The following is a 21443-nucleotide window of genomic DNA, read 5'->3' as shown; positions in this document are numbered from 1 at the left end:
AAAAGATTTAATCCTCAAGAATAATGGCACAATTAAATAAAACTTGTTTATATAATTTATGTAAGCTCCAGAATGCAGAGTCATACACATGTGCATTAACTTCATTAATGTAAGTAGTCCTATTGAATTCAGTGGGACTACTATGAGTGTTAATCTGTGCCATGTTTTCAGGATCAGGGCCCTAGACAGTAAGTATTTATAATACAGTATATAACATCAACATTCATTTTTGTAACACCTTTAACTTTTCTGGTATTAAAGAGACGGTCTTGTACAACATTTGTTTCAGTGTAATCATGTCCTTAGATATAGAGGAGTGAGAAAAAAATTATGATCAACATGAAAAGTGTAATGTTACAGCATGTCATCTTGGGGATCACCAAGTCCAGCATGAGACTTGCTAGAAAACACCTCTGATCTGGTTGTGCTACTGAAATACTATCAAAGAAACATATGACACTTGGAATATTTTGTGCTGAAGAAAAGAAAAGTTACACTGAATTTTTAAAAAGAAAATAGGCATCAGTGGTTACCACAGGCCTGTGACTAATAGATGTCCTAACTGATGGCAAAGGAAAGATCAAATATATTTTAATAGTTAACTTATGAAACATTTAGAGAAAATGTGCCCAATATAGTACCATGTAGCATATTAATTTAAGTTGTCATATTGAAAAAGCAACTTTTTTTGGTATACTGTAATTACCTGAAACTAATATATGAACACCTCTTGCAGATGGACTATATAGTACAGAGGCCTTCAAAAGCAGTTAAAATCCTAATATTTAGAGGGCCACTGTTAATTTAAAAATAACAGCTGTTCATATTCAAGCCTTGGCCTTTGTTACAGTCTCTAGACTTCATGGGCAAGGAGACCTCAATGTCCTCATTCAGAAGTACCTGAGTTTAGAAAGGGTTGGGGTGAAAGAAGAGACGGAAAAGATCTGGCACTGACCTTCACATTTTCATGAAACTCCAGAACTTCTAGTTTTTGGGGTTAGTTTGTTCTGTTTTTATTTCAATAAAGTTTTAACTTTTTTGGCCATTCTTTATACATGCATGCGTGTTTACCACCTTCATTCAAGCTTACCCACAGCAGTTCTGCTATTTGTAATTGCTTAAAAACGTGGTTAGCACAGGGTCAGTCTTTCTTTCTCTAAGCCAGCCAGAGCATTTTTTATAAATGTAATTTTAATGAAGTGCAAAGCTACAGATGTTGCAAAAACATATTCTTTAAAAAATTTCCTTGACAGCATGCCTCAGACTCCCTTCCCAGAAGAACGATAACTCTTCCTTGCCAGCAAAGCCATTCTAATTTTATCTGACTGTATTTCTGCCATTCCCAGTTGGAAAATTGTAGAGGATGTTGGCAAAAAAATAATCCAACTAAACTCTCTCTGTCTGCACCTCTTGTTGTTACGTTATGTGAAAATTTAAACTCTACCCTCATGGGTTTAGACTGTGTATTATTGGAGATAATAGTAAAAAACCATACCTACATGACTTATGTAAACATAGCATTATATCAGTAATGCATTTTTTTCCTTTCTCAGAAGAGTACATGATAGTGGGAGTATATGTTTCAGAGTGGTAGCCATGTTAGTCTGTATCAGCAAAAAGAATGAGGAGTACTTGTGGCACCTTAGAGACTAACACATTTATTTGGGCATAAGCGAAGTGGGTTTTAGCCTACGAAAGCTTATATCCAAATAAATGTGTTAGTCTCTAAGGTGCCACAAGTATTCCTTGTTCTTTTTAGTGGGAGTACTGTACTTGTAACGGTATAGCCCCTAGCTGTCTGCAGGTGTACTTTTAATGTTAATGTCTTTCTATGTAGATGTAAGAATTAAAAGCATGAGTATAAATATAATAAATATATTTTGTGGTGGGCAATGCAGAGACTTAGAGTAGTGGTTTAACTGAGCACAAGGCTTTTACACCTTCCATCCTTCTAAGTACCCATCCATCTGCCCAGCTGTCTGAAGGCTTGTCTAACATGAACATTTAGGGCTTGGCTACACTTGAAAGTTGCAGCGCTGGTGGAGGCTTTCCAGCGCTGCAATTAGTAACTGTCCACACCCGCAAGGCACATCCAGCGCTGCAACTCCCTGGCTGCAGCGCTGGCTGTACACCTGGTCTGCTTGGGGTATAACGAGTGCAGCACTGGTGATCCAGCGCTGCTCGTCAAGTGTGGCCACACACCAGCGCTGTTATTGGCCTCCAGGGTATTAGGAGATATCCCAGAATGCTTTTAACTAAATTACTCTCTTTGTTTTGTTATGCAGCTTCTCTTTGTTTTGTTGTGAACTCGGAGCTCCGCGGCGCTCCGGAGCACAGGGAGCTGCTTATCTAAAAAACAAAACACAGCTCCTGTTTGCTGTGATCAATCTGTACCTGACTGTGAACAATCAAATGAGAAAACCCCCTGCCTGTCTCATTCACAGAGGTTAAGTGTTTGCTTGACGAGGAACAGCGGGGGCAGAGGGGAGAACGGGAGTCCGTTGGATGCAGGCTGTTTGCAGTTGAGAGTTAAGATTAAGGGGTCGGGAACATTTTCTGATTTTGCAAGTCAAGAAGCTAACATACAGTTTTGGCTCCAAAAATCCACTCTCTCTCTCTCCCCCGCTCCCTGTCACACTACACACCACCCCACACCACTCTTTTGAAAAGCACGTTGCTGCCACTTGAACGCTGGGATAGCTGCCCATAATGCATCACTCCCAACAGCGCTGCAAATGCTGCAAATGTGGCCACACTGCAGCGCTGGTAGCTGTCAGTGTGGCCACACACCAGTGCTGTCCCTACACAGCTGCACGACGAGCGCTGTAACTCCCAGCGCTGCAACTTTCAAGTGTAGCCAAGCCCTTAGTTTGTGGCAAGCTGAGATGTGAATCTACTTTGCACTGGCCTGCCATAGAGTGACTGACTGTGGACCCTGCTCATGTGCATTAACAATTTGTTAATGATTTTTGATCTAGTCCTCTTTGAAATGGAACTAAATCAAGGCTCATTAACAAACTGTTAATGCATATTAGCAGGGTCCACACAGACAGTCTGCAACAGGCTAATTCTGGGATAGATTCACACTCTAGCTTGCTATGAACTGAATGTTCATGTAGATAAGCCCTGAGGTTTTTCAATAGTTCCCTACCATAAGGCCTTGTTCCTGAAAATGGATCCATCTGACATAGGTAAATTCTTGTACCAGCATGGACACCCACTGGCCTCAAAGGGGGTCAGTGCTGGCACAAGAATCAACTCTTGCAGATCTAATTGGAGACTCAGGGCTTAAGTTCTCTCCATGCAACTCCTGACCAACTCCTATAACAATCACATTTGCAGCTCAAACGCTATGGACAGCCAAAGGTAGACCTCCAAAGTAATTATTTCTATAACTCTTAAGAAATGTAGTGTGTATCATATTAATTACATTTTCCATCTCTTTCCCTTGCAGTATGAGAGCCCCAGGGACAATGCTAAATATGCCATTATCACAAGAAGCAGTGAGATAATTGAGATAGATCTTTTTGGTCAAAGACACTAGATTTCCCTATAATTCACCTGTCTAGAGTGCAAAGAAACCTGCTTAAGAGATCTGTGTCATCTTGTGGCATTTAACCTTCACCAAAGAACGTGGAGAAATAAATGTTTCACATAATAAATATATTCATACAGTACATAGTACCTCCTGTATCATGTTGCATTTCCTCAGTTTTGGGAAAGAAGACTCTGATTACACCTGTGTTGATATAAATCAGAGGTAAGTTCCGAGATGTTAGAGTATGAGTCCTCATAGGTTGGCCAGGTGATTTGCTTTTCTCTTTTTGATTCCTTGGCAGCCTTGCTTGAAATATACTTGCAATTGCATTAAGCAAAGGGAAAAATAGGACAACATCAAATGCCTGAGCAGAAAGAAGGATCTCGTGAAGAAAATGAGGAGAACCATCATTGAGACCTTCAGATAACTTATGGAAAGTTCTTCGTTCATTTCTTGATATCAACTTGTGCCGGACATTTTTTGTCACAGCCTTTGTATAAGTGAGAGAGAGAAATCCGTGTTGTTGGTGTGAGCCATCTAAAAGTTTTGCAGTTGTCTGTTCCAGGAAAAAGAAACAATAATGAAAACTGTTGTAAAGAGAACAGGTTACACATCTTAAACAGAGAGCAATTGCTATTATTTCTTTATTAGCTTTTCGTTTCAGGTTTGTTTGTTTGGGGGTTTTTTTGTGGGAGGGGGTCTTACTTTCTCCAAACAACTTAAGAACAGGTTTATTTAAATCTTTAGAAGGGCCATCTACCTCACAGTATGACCAAACGTTATCACAGAACAGGCCAATGTAAGCTAGAACTGCTGAATATTTTAGTGACACTAAACATTCATTTTTTTCTGCTCATCTGTGCTGTACATGAAACATTGAACTCAGCCTGGTAGCTTAATATCCCTCAAATACTACTACCCAAAATATTTTTTGCACTTCAGAAAGTCAAAATTTACCAAAAATATTTATTTAAAAATTGTGCATAAGCTTAAAATTATTTACATTCCATCACCCCCTCCTAATTTTAGAGAGTTTATTATCGCTTTTATTCCCTTTCATTCCCTCTGTGGGCCCAACCATCACTGTACCAGTGGTGACAAGATAACTTTGTACTTTAAATTTCTCCTGAAGAACACCCATAATACTAACTACTATATACAATACACTAAATAATTCATCTCAATACATAAAAAAAAACTTTTAAAATTTATTACATTATTCTTCAGAAATCTGCAAGATTTCTGTTCACAGAGGGAAAGATTTTCAAAGGTACATTTGGAAGTTAGATGCCTAACTCCCATTGACTGTCAGAGTGTATTAGGCTCCTGACAGCTGTACCTTTGAAAAATCTCCTCCAGTATCTAGATGAAACATTCATTTCTGACTGAAAGTTGACCTTGAGTGAACTACTGCAAAAGTTGAGAATTTTAAAATAAACTAATAAAACAAATTAAATAATTTTAATAATAAAGGAAAGCAAATAAAATCAAATTGGTTTTGACATAATGATATATAATATTATTTAATAGTGTTTAATCACTCAAGCATAAGTACAGCAACTACATTTTGTAAACAGAGTAGATGCTTCTTTCAACATTTTCAGATTTTATTTATTCAGAATCGCTAATTAATGTATTTTTTAAAATTTTTATAAATGTAAGCACTAACTTCTTACATAAATGTAATAAGTTTTTGAAATGCTGAGAAGCTGAAAGAGCATATCATTAAGTGAATTGTAACAAATTAGTAAGTTAGCTTTCACTCTTATTAGGACAAATGTAAAAAACTAGAATAAGTAAAAGAATGATGGACATATTCATGACAGAAAATAAATCAAATGGAACAGAACTTCCACTAACACAAAAATATTCCATATAATCTATCACACTACTCAAGATAAAGGGTCTGTGCTGTAACCTGCTCAGGTCTCTACTCCCATTAACTTCAATGGGAGTTGCTAGAAAAATTGTATGACTGAATTTTTAAAATTCATTTCTGTGAATATGAGAGACTGAATACATACATAAGATTTGTCTACATTGGGGAAAAGCTTGCACTAGCTACTCTGTACTAACTCCCCATGTGGACATTTGTACTGCACACTAAGAGTACCTTTGTGCACATTAGCTTAATACACTTCAGAAGCGTACTAAGCAAAACTGCCTGAAAGCACTTTTAGGCTATGATTACACTTATGGCGGCATGCAGAGTACAAACACTGCATGTCCCCGCAGCACAGATATACATTTCAGCGTGGATGGTGAAGCACTGCTTAGGTGAGTAAGGACACACCAGAACCTTAAGGCATGTACCCCACCTGGCTGTCCACGTGCCCAAGCAGCGCCTCCCATCTCTACACTGCTATTTTTAGCAGTGTACTGTCGCGTTGCCTCCCTATTGCCAGAGCCTTTTCCACAGCAGTGAAAGGCTCTGGCTGTGGGGAAAGACTCCCACTGCCAGAACCTTTTCCTGCTGCCTCCCTCCTGCCAGAGCCTTTCACTGCTGTGTATAGCTACGTACTGCAGTCTGGATGCAGCCTGCTTTTTACTGAGAAGTGTCACTACATGTACTCTATACGCCAAAAAAAGTGTAGATATGTGTAGTGTGCAGTAAGGCACCCCAGTAGTTCTGGGTTTTGTGGGTCTGTCTGCTTTAACCCACAAAACCCCTGTCCTGGTTGAAGCAGCTCCTATCCCACAGGGCTCGCTGGGCTCAGCTCCCTGCTCCAGGAGTTGTGACTGGCCCCTGGCATCGCAGTATTGTTCAGGTTTGGCCTGGCCCCCCAAATGGTGGCAAGGCTAGGCCAAATTTGTGTGAGCCTGTGCGCAAGTTGCAACATCACTTACTCAAATTTGGCCTGGCCACCTCCCTTCAGGGGAATAGGGCCAAACCTGAGCAGCACTGCGATCCCATGCACCAGGAGCCAGGTAGCAATGCTCAAAGTAGAGAGCCGAGCCAAGCCTAACAGGTAACCAGGTTAGCACATTTTGGCCCTTTATGCTTTTTTTGGAATTACTTCTAGGCCAGTTCAAGTTTTGTGCTTGCTCATGACTATTAATCAAATAGGAAAAAGGCCATGCAAGAGAAACAGTTAAGTAACTCATATTACTTGCTGGCTGAGACTATTGTAATGTTCTGAGACTTTCAAGGAATTGTGACCACATGAATGGTTTGCTGTAATTATTGTATATATTGTAAATAATATATGTGAATAAATTAGTTTAAGGCATAACTCAGTTACATAAAGTAATTAAAGGCACTGAGAATATCATTAAGCCACCACAAACAAGGTACAATGTACAATACTGGCTTTTGCTCACACATTTGAGCCTCAGTCCAGCAAACACTTCCATACATGCTTATCTTTAAAGTGTTTGAGCAGTCCCACTGATTTCAATGGGACTACTCACATGCTTAAGCTTACGCATGTGCTTAAGTGCATTGTGCTATCAGGATCTTAGTTACTTTAAATGAGGCATTCTAGCTGTGCCACTTTATCGAATAGCAGTGTTGTAGATTTCAGAGGAATACAAAGGACACTGCTTCCCAGGCCCAGGCAAAGGAATTTGACAATTGTTGCCAGAGAACAAAAAGGGAGTAAAACAGATAATAAATATATTCAGTACAGAGAATTTATAAATGACAAATAATGGGAAGAAACTAATGACATTTGAGATAATTTTTCTCCTATTTGTGTTTGTTAATGGAAGTTCTGTAGTATAAGTTTTAAAAGGATTTCTTACAGGAGGAAAGAAGCCAGAGAAATTACTGAAAGGGTCCTGCTTGCTGACGGGTCGAACCAACAAGGTACGTCTGTTCAGCTTGTCAGTACAGGAAAGGAATACACCTCCGTATTGCCCCAGAGACCAACAGTCTTCCCCAAGGCTTGAGGTGATGAACAGAGAGGAGGAAAAGGACAAAAAGAAAAACAAAACAAAACAAAAGCCATAAGCCAAAAAAATTTAGAATTTTAAATTATGCTGAAATTTGCATAGCTCTGCACAGCTCTGAGATATAGCATGTGTCACACACACCTTCTGAAATGCCCAAATTCAAGGAAATCAAAAGAAAAACTGGTGTGAAAAATATTAATTGGAAAAACTGTAATTTATGGGAAAGGACAATCCATCCAAGAGGTCATGGAATTAAAATCCAATAGAATTCTGCACACAAAACACTTATAACTTGATTTTCTCAGAATTAAAAATTCAGCAAAAAGCTTTATTAGCGTGAAAGAGGATGATTACAAGAACAAAAAAACTGAGAAAGGAAAACAGTATCCAATTACATTTCAAATTTAGAGTACTTGTTCATAAGCACAAAATTGGTTATGAAGTGGTAAAATTATGTTTTGTATTATAATTCTTGCAATCATTCTTCTGAACATGTCTGAGAACAAAGAAAAATTATATTGTTTAAGTTTTAGAACCGAGTTATTTTGTTAAGCATCTTATTCCACTACAAAAATCTCACCACAAGTTTTTCTTTGCATTGCAGAAATATTCCTTCAGAATGTCCTGACTGCCAGCCTTCCTCTGGCCTGGAAAACAGAATGTTCACCTTATCTGTTCTCTGCATTTGGTTTGAGTCCACAGAATTTAGTCATATATAGAGTGTACTTTGAATAGTTTATGAATTGAAACTGGATTTGACAATGCAATTATGTTAAGTGGAGTAACTTAATAACCTGATAAAACTTTAGCAAAGAAAGAACACTACTAAGTTGGAAGGAAGCTTTGGAGAGTTTGACGCTTTAGACTATTCAGAACAAAGAACCTCTCAAGCCTTTCACAGAACCTGTGGGAAAAGTAACTTGTTAATAGTATGAGGGCTTGGTGTATGCCACTATATCTAAAAGCTTCTTGGTATAGACTGCAACAGAAGTTTCTAGAAAGAAAATGTAAGGTTTGATTAGTAATTTTTACAATACATTCAAACAAATATATATTTCTAATTCAGAGAAAAGAAAGACAGTTCAGAATGGCTCTACTCTTCATACACACCCTGTAGTGTTTGTTCATTGTACTAAGTCTCAAATGAGTTGATAACTGAATTAAGGACAGAATGAGAGGCTAACACTGAATTTCCTTCCTATTGTTCACATGGGAGACTTTCAAAAATGCCTATGGGATTTAGGAGTACAAGTCTCCCTGCAAGTCAGTAGGGATTGTGCTCCTAAATCCCTTAGGCACTTTTGAAAGGTCTCACCCTAATACTAAATTTTAAAATATTGGATTATTTGTTGATTCTTCTCCCAGGAAAAGACACTAGAGAACTGTCCCATTTTCTCTTAATTACCATCTCCCACATACCTCCATGGATTCTGCTTCATGACAACTCATCATTCAGATGATGAAGACTGCATGTGGCTCCCTCAGAGCTTATCAAGGCTATTATATGTATTAGACTAGCACCTGCTACAAAGGTAATGAGCTCAGTTTCCTGCATTACAGTGCAGCCACTCCACAACAACAAAAACATCTTTTTTATTATAAATTTCCTTCTGATGTCTTAAAAATAAACAACTTATCAAGTAGGAGAGACAAAAAAACCCTAGACATTTACTATTTGGTAAAGTAAAATTAATCACAGTACACTATTTGAGGCATTTCCTATTGTAAGCATTTGGACAACAGCTTCTCATTTAGTTCAACAAATACCAATTTTTAATGGTGCCACCCACACACAAAATTTATTTCTCCCTAAAGACTAAAATGGCTTGTATACCCTGTTTACAAGCAAGTCTAATTCTGGGAAATTCTGATTATCAGTGCTTATTGTTTAAAAAGGTATAGCTATGGTTTAATTCACTATATTCCACAATTATTTTTTAATTAAAAGTCAAATAATAATTCTGTCAATGAAAAAAAGATAACTGCTTTCTTTTTTCAGAATGGAATTAATGTAGCATGACTTCCAGTAATTACCTGTTTCTGTAGTGGTCAATGTTGAAGCTTTCTATTTTACATTTGACTTTGGTGTATACATCTTGCACATCTACTGAGGCGCTAAGATCTTCTAATTCACTGACAACACAAATCTCTGCAATAACCAGTGATAATTAAAATTAACATCTATGAATTACAATCTCTAAGTTTGTGTTATAAATAAAACACTGTTCATACACCAGAAATGTGCCTGGGTCACCACAATTTGTATTTGGATCTCTAATTCCCATCCTGCAAAGTTCAGGGATTTTCACTTAGTGAATTTTTGTTCAAACATCACACAGACAAGAGCTAGTCACAAAACTCAGATCCAGATTCAGAATCCAGACCTCTCTTAAAAATGCTGAGACTGTTTTTATTTGGGCTCAACTCTGCTGTAAAGCATACAACAGAAAGCTAAAACATCAAAATAACTCAGAATGGAAAAATACCAATCAATCCAATACTACAGTGATCAATGCAGTATAGAAACCTGGATAGATTAGATAATTCTAGGCAGACCAGAGTTTAACAGCTGTGAAAGATGTTTTGCAATCTGAGTAACCACTTCCACTGACTAAAAGATGGATAACATCTCTCACCAAATCCTCCACATTTTGCTTAAATAGAAGTCAGCTCTCAAATACAAATAGTTTTCTCAGAGCAACATGTCTTTCCTAGTTGTGATAATCCTGCTCCACTTAACCTGTTACTAAGATCAAGCTAATATTTGTCACTTTAGGTGTCCATTTGATATAACAGTTCTGTGGAAAAATAGTATGTGACCAAGTAATTAAAGATTATCATAAGGCACATGCACAAAGGGAGGTGAATTAAGGCTGCACAGGTAACTTTAATTCTGGGATTTCCTAATTGTTGAGTGCTTGACTTTGTAACCAGCTTTAAAGGTCTTTTAACATTGTTTCTGTGTATAATTATTTATATTCAGAATAAGTATACATGGCTCTTTACATACAACATCTGTAAGATAGGATCCACTAGAAGAGAGACAAATGTGATTAATAAATACAATAACTCCTCCTCACTTACTGCTAAATAGACTCCTCAGATTATGTAATAAAATGGGCAAAGGACATTAAAAAGGGACAGAAATTAGACTGAGACTCTGACTCTTATTAGAACATAAAAGCAACGTTAATGTTTACAAAGTAGAGTTGAGAAATTAAACCTGAGACAGTTGGTGTCAATTTTTTTCAAGAAATTTTTCTGCATAGCTTGGTCTCACTGCATTTTCCAAATGGACAGCATCGCAGTAAATCACTGAAAGTAGTGATGGGTTACTTTACTTTTCAGCTTCAGAATAGAATAGCACATCATTAAGTAAAGAGTGCTTCCAGATTTCAGTATGTTACTATGCAATTATGGCTATTAAATGAATCTAGAAAAATGTACGGTTTTGAACTACTGTATTGAAACAACAGAACATTTTCCCTTTAAAATGTAGGGGATAAATTGAGTTCAGGATTTTTGTTCCGTACATTTTGGCTTGAAAACCAATTAAAAAGAATCAGGATCATTTACTGCTCTTGATCTGTGTGAACTGCTAATAGTGACATCAATGGTAATTCTGTGGACAGAGAGCAGTAAACTGCTTTCTCTATAGCCTTAGCTACCATTAAACAAGCTAGATCGGGGTGGGTAAACTTTTTGGCCTGAGGGCCACATCTAGGTATGGAAATTGTATGGTGGGCCATGAATGCTCACAAAATTGGGGGCTGGAGGGCAAGAGGGCTCTGGCGGAGGGTGCGGGCTCTGGGGTGGGAATGGGGATGAGGGGCTTGGGGTGCAGGAGGGTCCTCTGGGCTGGGACCAAAGGGTTTGGAGCGTGGGAGGGGGATCAGGCCTGGGGTAGGGGTTGGGGCATGGGAGAGGTTCAGGGGGGCAGGCTCTGGTCGGCGCTTACCTCAAGCAGATCCCAGAAACAGCGGTATGTCCCCCCTCTGGCTCCTACACGGAGATGTGGCCAGGCAGCTCTGTGCACAGTCCTGTCTGCAGGCACTGCCCCTTCAGCTCCCATTGACTGCGGTCGCCAGCCAATGGGAGCTGCAGGGGCAGCGCTTGGGGCGGGGGCAGCGTGCGGAGCCTTCTGGCTGCCTCTATGCGTAGGAGCCAGAGCGGGGACATGCCCCTGCTTCTGGGAGCCGTGTGTAGTGGGGCAAGACCCCGAACCCACTCCCTGGCTGGAGCGCCAGAGCGGAGTAAGCCCCGGACCCCAATTCCCAGCGGGAGCTCGAAGGCCAGATTAAAGCATCTGGAGGGCCGGATGTGGCTTGCCCACCATTGGGATAGAGATATTCAAATTAAACAACAGCACAAAAGAGACTTCATTTAGAGATGTAAGAACATGACTGAGAGCTAGGAATTCTTGAGCAATAATCCCAGCTCTGGCAGAAACAATACTTTTAGGGCTTGGACAACCTCTTTGCCTAACCTAACCTCTTTGCTCGGGTATCCTTGTTTATAAAAACTGTACATAATAATAGTCCTGTGGCACCTTATAGACTAACAGATGTATTGGAGCATGAGCTTTCGTGGGTGAATACCCACTTCGTCGGATGGATATCATGCATCCGACGAAGTGGGTATTCACCCACGAAAGCTCATGCTCCAATATGTCTGTTAGTCTATAAGGTGCCACAGGGCTCTTTGCTGCTTTTACAGATCCAGACTAACACAGCTACCCCTCTGATACTTGACTACATAATAATACTTACCTAACAACCATCATGGTGATGGCGGTCATTTAGATAATATCAGTAGAAAATGCTTTTCATTTTCAAAGTGCATTACAAGTGCCAAGTTTTTTTTATCATCATCATATCTACTGAATTTTCAGATTTGTTTCCTGTTAAGTTTCTGCTGTCAAATGTTCTGCTACATTTCTTTGTAAATTAACTTTAATCAGATAGATTAGTTTCTTCATTTTCTAAAACAGGGCACCAGTATATTTTGTTAACAAGGATGTCAAGTGTGCATCCTAAGAAAAATATGTATTTAAGTTCATACAATAATAAGTGATTTACAAAATCTGCGTGATGAGTTATTTATAAATAGTACTAGTGCAAAAGTGGTATTTCCCAAATAAAAACGTTAATAAGAAGAGAATTGTGTACCACCTGCCATTAAACCATATTTTTATTTTCAACATAAAGTAACCTGAAACATATTAAATTCCTTCTTATTTTTTAAATATTATAGATGTTAAATTTATGTCTGTGACGCATGGCTAAAAAGGGTTAAACATCCTGCAAAATAAATAACCCTCAAAAGACTTGTGGGGAGATAACGTTTATGTTTTTGTGTATTTACATATGTATGAGTAGGGTGGACAATGTAATCAATAGTCCCTGTCTATGCAGTATTCTGATAGTTCAGAGATCAAAAGAACATCCTAGTATTTAAATGAATTGTAAACACAGGATATCTCGGTATTCATCTCTCTTTGAAATGTACTGTGAATGGTGGAGGAACAAGCAAATTGCCTTATGTTAATTCTGTAGCTAAGTTCCGGTGATTGACCTCCTTCAAAGTCATCCTAATGACTTTTTGTTCCCGGAGGAAATCCCAACTTGTCAAAGAGGACATGAAATTGTATAAAAGATCTTTGGGTTCTGATTCTGTCATCTCAGATCTACGTAGCCTTCATCAGGGGAAGTTTGAGTCACAAGACTGAGGTCCCAGTCATGCTGGTACGACCTGAATATGATATTTGGACATTGGACTATAACCTATGAACTATTTCTGAAAGAACTCTTCGCAACTGCGAAGCTCACCATCTCTGCTATGACTATGCACCTAAATGAATTGAACTCATGTCTGTATGTATACTGATCTTTTAACCATACTCTCTCTGTGGTTTTTTGTTTTTTTTTAAATAAATTTTAGTTTAGTTAATAAGAATTGGCTGTAGAGTGTATTTGGGTAAGATCTGAAACATTCACTAACCTGGGAGGTAATGTGTCCCATCCTTTGGGATTGGTAGAACCTTTTATTTTATATGATGAAATAAGATTTACAGAAATGTTCATCATATTTGACGTGGGTACCTGGATAGAAGCCTGAGGCTGGATCACTTTAAGGGAACTGTGTTGTTTGGACTTCTGAATAACTAGTTAGGTAATAAAGAAGCTGCTTTATGCTGGTTTGGTAAATCTAAGTAGTGGAATATCCACCAGCTTTATGGGGATTTGTCTTCCCCTTTCTTTGCAGTTCACCCTAATTGAATGATCTTAGCTGGCCCCCACTGGGACTCCAGTCCCAATGTCATTTAAAAATCAACACAATTTTTAAATGTTGATAGAAAAATGCAAAATTGTGTATAGCGGCTCACAGTTGGGCACATACCATCACAAGTAAAACTTACTAAAACATGTACACTGCTGATGCACAAACTTTTGTCCTGTATCATTTAAAATGACTAATAAACTTTTAATTCAGATTTAGTATAGTCCTATTCCTTTTGAGGAAGAGCCATGTGCCAAATTAAATTTTAATAGCCACCTTTTTTTGAAGTCTCTGAGTGGGAAAAACAAGAGAATAACTTCACATGAGAAAAAAAATATACAGTTTTTCATACGTGCATAAGTCAAAAGAGGTGAACAAATTGTTTTCAATTTAAAAAAAAAAACACTTTGTGGGCTAAGACCAAGCCCCAAGACTGCCGTTACAATGCTCCCAATCTCTGCCACTCCAGGTGCAAAGGACAATGTTGAAGTCTGATCCCATGCATGACAGCATATTGCAGTATCTTAAAACACTGGACAAAAACGTGCATCTTTTTATAATTATCAGAGGTTTTAATTCATGAATACATGCTATAAATAGCAATTGGTTTTATCTTAAAATAACTACACACTTAAAGTACTAAATTAAAATAGATAATTCTATGTACCATACCTGTGCCTTTACTTCCAGGATCTGGTGCAAACAGCTTTATAGTAATTTTTGGCAACATCCATTGCATCCACAAGCTAACACGTCCACTTGATATTCCAATGTTACTTGTTGTTTGCTCCAAGGTAACAGAGTCTGAGAATGGAGAATCATCACCACCTTGTACAGAATCAGCCTAGAAAAAGAGAAATACTAACTGAAAAGGCTCAATGAACAATCAGATTACATAATAATTTAGAAATACTTCACATGAATGTCTAAAATACTATCACAGGTCATATACTGTATATAATATGCTTATACACTGATCATTTGTAAACCGCCTTCCAATGTGGCACTAAATTAGTATTTCATCGCTCTATTGAGTAGCAAAGTTAATAAATAATACCTGTCCTCCTAGCACTTACACAATAAGATAATTACCTTCAGAGAATATACGATTACTTAATCAGTACTATTCAATTAGTTGGCAACACTATAAGAAACATGGTCAAATCTACACCACATACATTATGATGGATTTTTTTCAAGACAAAATATCAGTTAATTTAAAAAAATACTTTTTAAAATCCAAAAGGACCACAGATTATGGAAGCATTGGTAACAACTCCATAATTAATGGTGCCTTGAGATTTGCTCTTAACACAGAATGGATAACCCTGTCTTTCATCTCTTTAGACTGAAATTAGTCTCCAAATGTAGGTCAATAATTCTCCACAAGACAACTGAATTTTCGATGTATTTTCTGGACAAAGTCTTTGTTAAATTTGCAAGGGGAAAATTATACATAAGACACCCTCTCCTTTTGAATTTTCCTATTTTCATCACACCTCTGAATGTTCTTCTAGTTGAACTACTATAGACCGCCAAACTTCAAACACACACACACACACACACATTCTGATAATGTCTTGGACATAAGCCATTTTTGAATATTTAAAATTAGACACATGAAGAGTTAGTCCCCCTATTCAGGAAAACCTAATGGAGTTTTGCCCGGATTATATGATGAAACTGTCAAGTTCTATCACTTACTTCCATTTTACAACACCACTAGCCTGCCTCATTAGCTCTTCTCTTCACAAAAACCCTGGTGGATCAACACGGGCCAACAGGGAGCTCTGGGGTGGAGGTGGGAAAGACAGTGTATATGTGCATAACAGAGGGTGAAATCTGGGCTTTGTGAAGGGAAGAGAGGTTTGATTAGGTCTATGAGGGAGTAGAGGAGGAAAAGATGTGACAGTGGGGCAGTGCTTTGCAGGGGGGCTGCAGGAGTAGATCCCAATATGTATGCCCATACAGATGGAGTTCCCCCATAGCACTTCTGCCTGCTGGGATGAGGCAGCAGTGCCTTGGGCATCTATGGTTCCTCACACTGCCATAACAGATGCACTGGGAGACTCATGGAAGCAGAACCAGGGGTAACTTGAATATATCCGTATTTTGGCACTGCTGCCATGGGGAGGACCACACAGCTGGTCAGAGTGGCAGATGCAGGGACATTTGTGGACAATGTCAGCAAATGTGTCCAACTGACATGACCAACCTATAGATTTAAGACCTCTGCACTCTGGACTTTTATCCTGGAACTTTTAGAAAAGCCAAAAATACTTACTCAAAGTCATACTGAGGAGAAAACAATTAATGTGGGGAACCTTGTTTTGAGGACTGTTGACTGTGTTCAAGGATGATTTGTTTACAAGATAAGATTGGGTTAAGACACTATTGGAAATAAATGTCATAACAACCTGGGTAATTTTCCATTGACTATGCAGTTATAAAAATCGAAAGGATTTCCTCAGCTTGTGGTTGATTTTTTTTCACTGGAGTTTCAATGCCTATTCTCTCCTTTGCTCTTCTTACTTTTCTTTTTAAGTTGTGGGTTTATGGGTACAAAACTTATTGGGTGTCAGGCCATGCATTTTTTAAGGTTTTAATAATATCCCTTAATGTCTTTTAGATTTGGTGTTTGCCTGCTTGGCTGATGCTTTCTTAGCTGGTTCCTGCCACCAGGAAAGAAGAGTAAATTTCAACCAACAAACAGTACTTTCCAGCCTGATCTTCAATGAAGCATGGGACTTTGTCTGCCTAAGGAAATATTCAGCTTCAACTAACATCACAAAAATCCATCCATATCTGACAGGACAGGAACCTATTTTCCCCCCTTTTCCTTCTTCTTCTCTGGTTGCCGCCCTGTTAATATTGCCATCGCTCATGAAGAAACCTGCAATATTCTTGCACATTTAAGTGATTTCATTTGTCTTTTTGTAATATGTATATATAATGCACGATCCTTGACTGTGGCTTCTAGCACCTACAACAGTACAAACAGACAATACTAACAACCACATGATTATTAAGAAGTAACAGTCTTAAAGCACTGGACAGACCACTAACTGTTTTATTACTGTGGAAGGGTGCACACACTATCTAATTAACTCATAACCACCACTATTTTGATGGTTATGCAGGACAGAAGTGTTAAATAAGAGTTTTTTCCTTTTTCCTCTCCTCCCCCTCCCCATAGCATGCATTATCTCCCTAATATGAAGCAAAGGCAGTCAGAATATACTTGTTTTGTATTTGCTCCTCAAAATGCTGGCTGAGAGCATGATGAGTTTCTTGATTGGTCTGTCCTTATGATAAAAGTGCTCACCTATGGGAAGTATTTAGTTTCTGTTGCATCAACAAACTCTGTTCCTTCCCTAAAATTGTAAAGACTTGACAGACAAGGCCACAAAGATGAGTGCTCTCTGAGAAAGAGCAAAACAAATGAAAGCCACATTGAAAAACCTGTTTGCATGATGGTTGATCAGACAGAGGGGAGCTTCTTTTCTAGACTTACCCATACTATTTCCCCCTTCTATATGGAGCACAGGACATAGACCAAGTACCTACTGTCTCCCAATGAGATTTTAGAGGAGTATCCTATCATCTAGAAAGGGGCAGGCAAACTTTTTGGCCTGAGGGCCACATCAGGTTTCGAAAATTGTATGGAGGGCCGGTTATGGGAAGCCGTGCCTCTCCAAACAGCTAGGCGTGGCCTGGCCCCGCCTCCTATCCGACCCCCCCTGCTTCTTGCCCCTTGATGGCCCCCCTGGACTCCTGCACCATCCAACCCCCACATTCCCTGATGGCTCCCCCCAAGACCCCTGCCCCATCCACCCCCCCGCTCCCTGTGCCCTGACAGCCCCCAGAACTCCTGCCCCTGACTTCCCCCGGCTGCCCCATCTAACTCCTTCTCTCATTCCTGACTGCCCTGCCGGGACCCCTGCCCCATCCAACCACCCCTTCTCCCTGACCGCCCCCAGAATCCCTGTCCCTGACTGCCCCCCGCCTCCCCATCCAAGCCCCCCTCTCCTTCCTGACTGCCCCCCCTCAGGGCCCCTGTCCCCATTCAACCCTTGTTCCCTGCCCTCTAACCACCCTGCCCCCTATACACATCCCTGCCCCTTGACCACCACCCCAAACTCCCCCGCCCCCTTACTGTGCTGCCTGGAGCACTAGTGGCTGGCAGCACTACAGCTGTGCCGCCCGGCTGGAGCCAGCCAAACCACCACACAGCACAGAGCACCAGCTCAGGCCGGGCTCTGCCTCAGGAGCTCACAGCTCCGCTGCCCAAAGCATTGCGCCGTGAGCTGAGGTTGCGAGGATGGGGGAACAGCGGGGGAGGGGCCAGGGGCTAAGCTCCTGGGCCAGGAGCTCAGGGGCCGGGCAGAAGAGTCCCATGGGCTGGATGTGGTCCGCGGGCCGTAGTTTGCCCACCTCTGATCTAGAATATTCATGTGCTCCATTAAAATCAATTACTACATTCAGACAGAAGTGTTGCTTCTCCAAACTGCAGTTCTCATAAGCCTGGGACTAATCCCCCTGTTCTTTTCCTTGCTTCTATACCCCTCTTCACAGAAGGGACCTGCCCCCTCTTGATCCAACAGTTTGGAAACCTGACTAAAAGGAAAAGCTTTTTGCAAACATGCTTGAAAAATCCATTGCCATTAATTTTAACACTTGAAAGTGCAGAGACTTCCATTTCAAAATACACTGTAAAGTCTCAGCTAAATGCAGATGTAACCAGATAGCACAGAAAACAGCGGGACAAATCTTTCTCTTCCCAGTTGTGTGTGTGCATGTTTGCTGTTGTTGTTTTTTAACATGCATGAAGTTCTCACTGTGAACAAGAGATAGCTGTCAGTTTTGCCAGTGAATCTGAGACCAAAACAAACACAGTGTTTCCAATTCCTGCAATATTTGATGCTTTTCTTAAGCCCTCGGCTTCTGAAGTCAACTGATCACATAAGATACTCAGAGTGGTCATTAAAATAAAGTTAGTTTCCAGCTTTCATGGTGTCACAGGCCATCCCTTCACCTACCCTGTGAATACTGCTGCCTAGCCTGTTCTTGCGGTCTCCTAGCCACAAACACATGCAGGCTGTTTCCCTTTCACCACATGTGCTTTTTAATCTTCAGTTTCAAAGCATAACAGACAGAACCACAGGTATACAGCAGGACAAATACATTCACACAGCTTTCTCTCCTTCCCACAATTCACTCTCTGAGCCCTTCTCTTTACTTCTCAATTCTTCACCAATATATCCTTCCAACCACTGAGCCAATTCCCTGATTAACCCAGCAACTGCCACCCAAGTCTCTGTAACCCCCAGCAGAAACTGGTTAATTGACTTCAATTAAGTTTGCAGGCTTCCCAGTGCTGCAGCAACCTCAGTCACTAGGGGTGCTACAAATAGCACCCCGTCTCATATGGTTGTGGAGAAAAGTTTGAAAATGTGACTAAAGTGTATTTTAAAGGCAGAAAAACGAAAAGGGAAATGAAAAGAACCACAAATTTATTGTAATCTCATGATGTTTTGGGGCCCAACTCATTATTTTTAAATGCTTGATGCTGGCAACGCTGCAGACACTATTGCATGATGTCTTTATGATTTCAAAGTCTGGATATGAATTGGATATCCTATGGCTATAAATGTTTCGATTCAAAATTGGCATTAAATTTGGAAGCCACTCAGGTCAGTGAAAAAGAATGTTACAATTTTAGAAAGATTTTATGGAAACTGACTGGCCAGGAAGAATGTTTGCATGGCACCAACAAGAAATTAAAAACAACTGGAACTGTGCAAATTTTGTTGAGAATTCTTGGCCTTCACAACATCCTCTGGCAAAGAGTTCCATAGGTTGATTGTGTGTTGTGTGAAGAAATACTTCCTTTTGTTTGTTTTAAACCCGCTGCCTATTAATTTCATTTGGTGAATCCTAGTCCTGATGTTATGAGAAGGAGTAAATAGCACTTCCTTATTTACTTTCTCTACACCAGTCATGATTTTATACACCTTTATCATATTCCCCCTTAGTCGTCTCTTTTCCATGCTGAAAAGTCCCAGTCTTATTAATCTCTCCTCAGACAGAAGCCATTCCATACCCCTAATCATTTTTGTTGCCCTTTTCTGAACCTTTCCAATTCCAATATATCTTTTTTGAGATGGGGGGAACATATCTGAATGCAGTATTCAAGATGTGGGCATACCATGGATTTATGCAGAGGCAATATGATATTTTCTTTCTTATTATCTATCCCTTTCTGAATAATTCCAAACATTCTGTTTGCTTTTTTGACTATCGCTGCATGTTAAATGGATGTTTTCAGAGAACTATCCACAATGACTCCAAGATCTCTTTCTTGAGTGGTAATAGCTAATTTAGACCCCTAATTTAGAAGCCTCTGCTCCTTAGATGTGCAGGCACTGGCTCTATGGCTCCTACACTGAGGAGGTGGTTTATCTCCTGATGTAACAAACTCTTGTGAGAAGGGTCCCTGAAGAGAAATGGGGAAGGGTATTTGGGCGAGGGGGAGGGATAAAAGGATGGAGTAGCCATCTTGAATGATATCCACCACCCATTATTTGGAGGTTATCCGTTACCAGGTGCTGCGGAATGGGGAGAGACGATCTCTAACAAAAATCAGTGTGGTTTTTCAGCATGAAATGAGGAGAGTGCTCTATGGGCACCTCGACCAATTCATCAACATTGTCTTTTTGAGGTGGAGGGCTGAGAGGAAATTCGCTAAGATCCCGACATCTTTTGTCTGGAGAACCTGGGCTTCTTCCTCTAAGGTTCATACAATCTCGGTGTATATTGAGATGGTGTAGCGATGTAGACTTACACCCGCAGCACCTCCTGCTGGTCATCCACGGGAATGAGCTCTTCCAGCATCCCAGAGTGCCCCCTGCAGGCCAATGATCTGTCTTATCACTGGCCCATGTCCCTCCCAGGACCTGGTGCCCCTTTTACCTGGGGTGCTGCCCCTCTGGCAGTAACCCCTCACAGTCTCAGAGTCTCCCTCTCCCAGGGGAACCCCCACTCACTATCCCCACTTTGCCTCATTGTTAGGCTACTGCCAGTCCCCTTCTAGCCCCGGCTCACTGGGGCGGACTGCAGTGTAAGCCACTCATGATAGGCAAAGGGGGTTCGGATCTGCTGCCTCCGCCTACCTATGGGCTGCCCCCTGCAACCCAGTACCTAATAGGACTTACCAGGCCTGTAGCCTGGGGCTTTCCTAGGCCGGAGCTCCCTGGCTCCCTTGGCCTTTCCCCAGCCCTGCTCCAATCTAGGTTCCCTGCTTGGCACCTTGCAGCCAGGCCCTTCTCCCTCTACAGGCAGAGGGAGACTGCCTGGGCCTTTGGCTCACAGCCTTTTATAGGTGCCAGCTGGGCCTGATTGGGGCATGGCCCCAGCTGAGTCTACTTCCCCCCAATCAGCCTAGGCTTCTTGCCCCAGCCACAGCCCTCTCCTGAGCTGTTTCAAGCCCCGCAGGGCAGGAGCGGGTAACCACCCCGCTACAGATGGATATTGAGATGAGTGAGTATTGTGAGGAGGCTTGAATGGTGGCTGAGGGCTGTACTTCCTTTTGTATCCAGGTGTATAGATCCCAAGGGATTGAAGAGTGGCCTTCAAATCTTTTAATGTGCAGAGGGAGGGATTAGTCTTTTCAGTAAATAATTTAGTCCCCTCAAAGGGGAAGTCCTCCACCATCATTTGGACCTCCTTGGGG

At 40.5% G+C, this 21443-nt stretch overlaps 1 protein-coding gene across 21 annotated transcripts in view; it reads right to left on the bottom strand.

The window, feature by feature from the left end:
- Nucleotides 1–21443, bottom strand: part of VPS13B (vacuolar protein sorting 13 homolog B) — a 917098-nt gene that overhangs the window by 337034 nt on the left and 558621 nt on the right. For 19 of the 21 annotated variants that reach the window (XR_005593500.1, XM_039522053.1, XM_039522058.1 and 16 more), the window contains 4 exons: nt 14384–14555; nt 9467–9581; nt 7283–7424; nt 3686–4094 (listed from right to left, as the gene is read on the bottom strand). Coding sequence is in view for 20 of the 21 variants with exons in the window: in XM_039522053.1 (XP_039377987.1) it covers nt 3686–4094; nt 7283–7424; nt 9467–9581; nt 14384–14555 (838 nt within the window). In the remaining variant the exon portion in view is untranslated. Of the gene's footprint in view, nt 1–3685; nt 4095–7282; nt 7425–8012; nt 8080–9466; nt 9582–14383; nt 14556–21443 lie in introns of all 21 variants that reach the window. The other 2 variants (XM_039522049.1, XM_039522068.1) reach the window with 1 other exon arrangement.

The sequence above is a fragment of the Mauremys reevesii genome, linkage group 2, assembly GCF_016161935.1.
Source record: "Mauremys reevesii isolate NIE-2019 linkage group 2, ASM1616193v1, whole genome shotgun sequence".
NCBI classification, from domain to species: Eukaryota; Metazoa; Chordata; order Testudines; family Geoemydidae; genus Mauremys; species Mauremys reevesii.
This window is presented reverse-complemented; position numbering and strand designations above follow the sequence as displayed.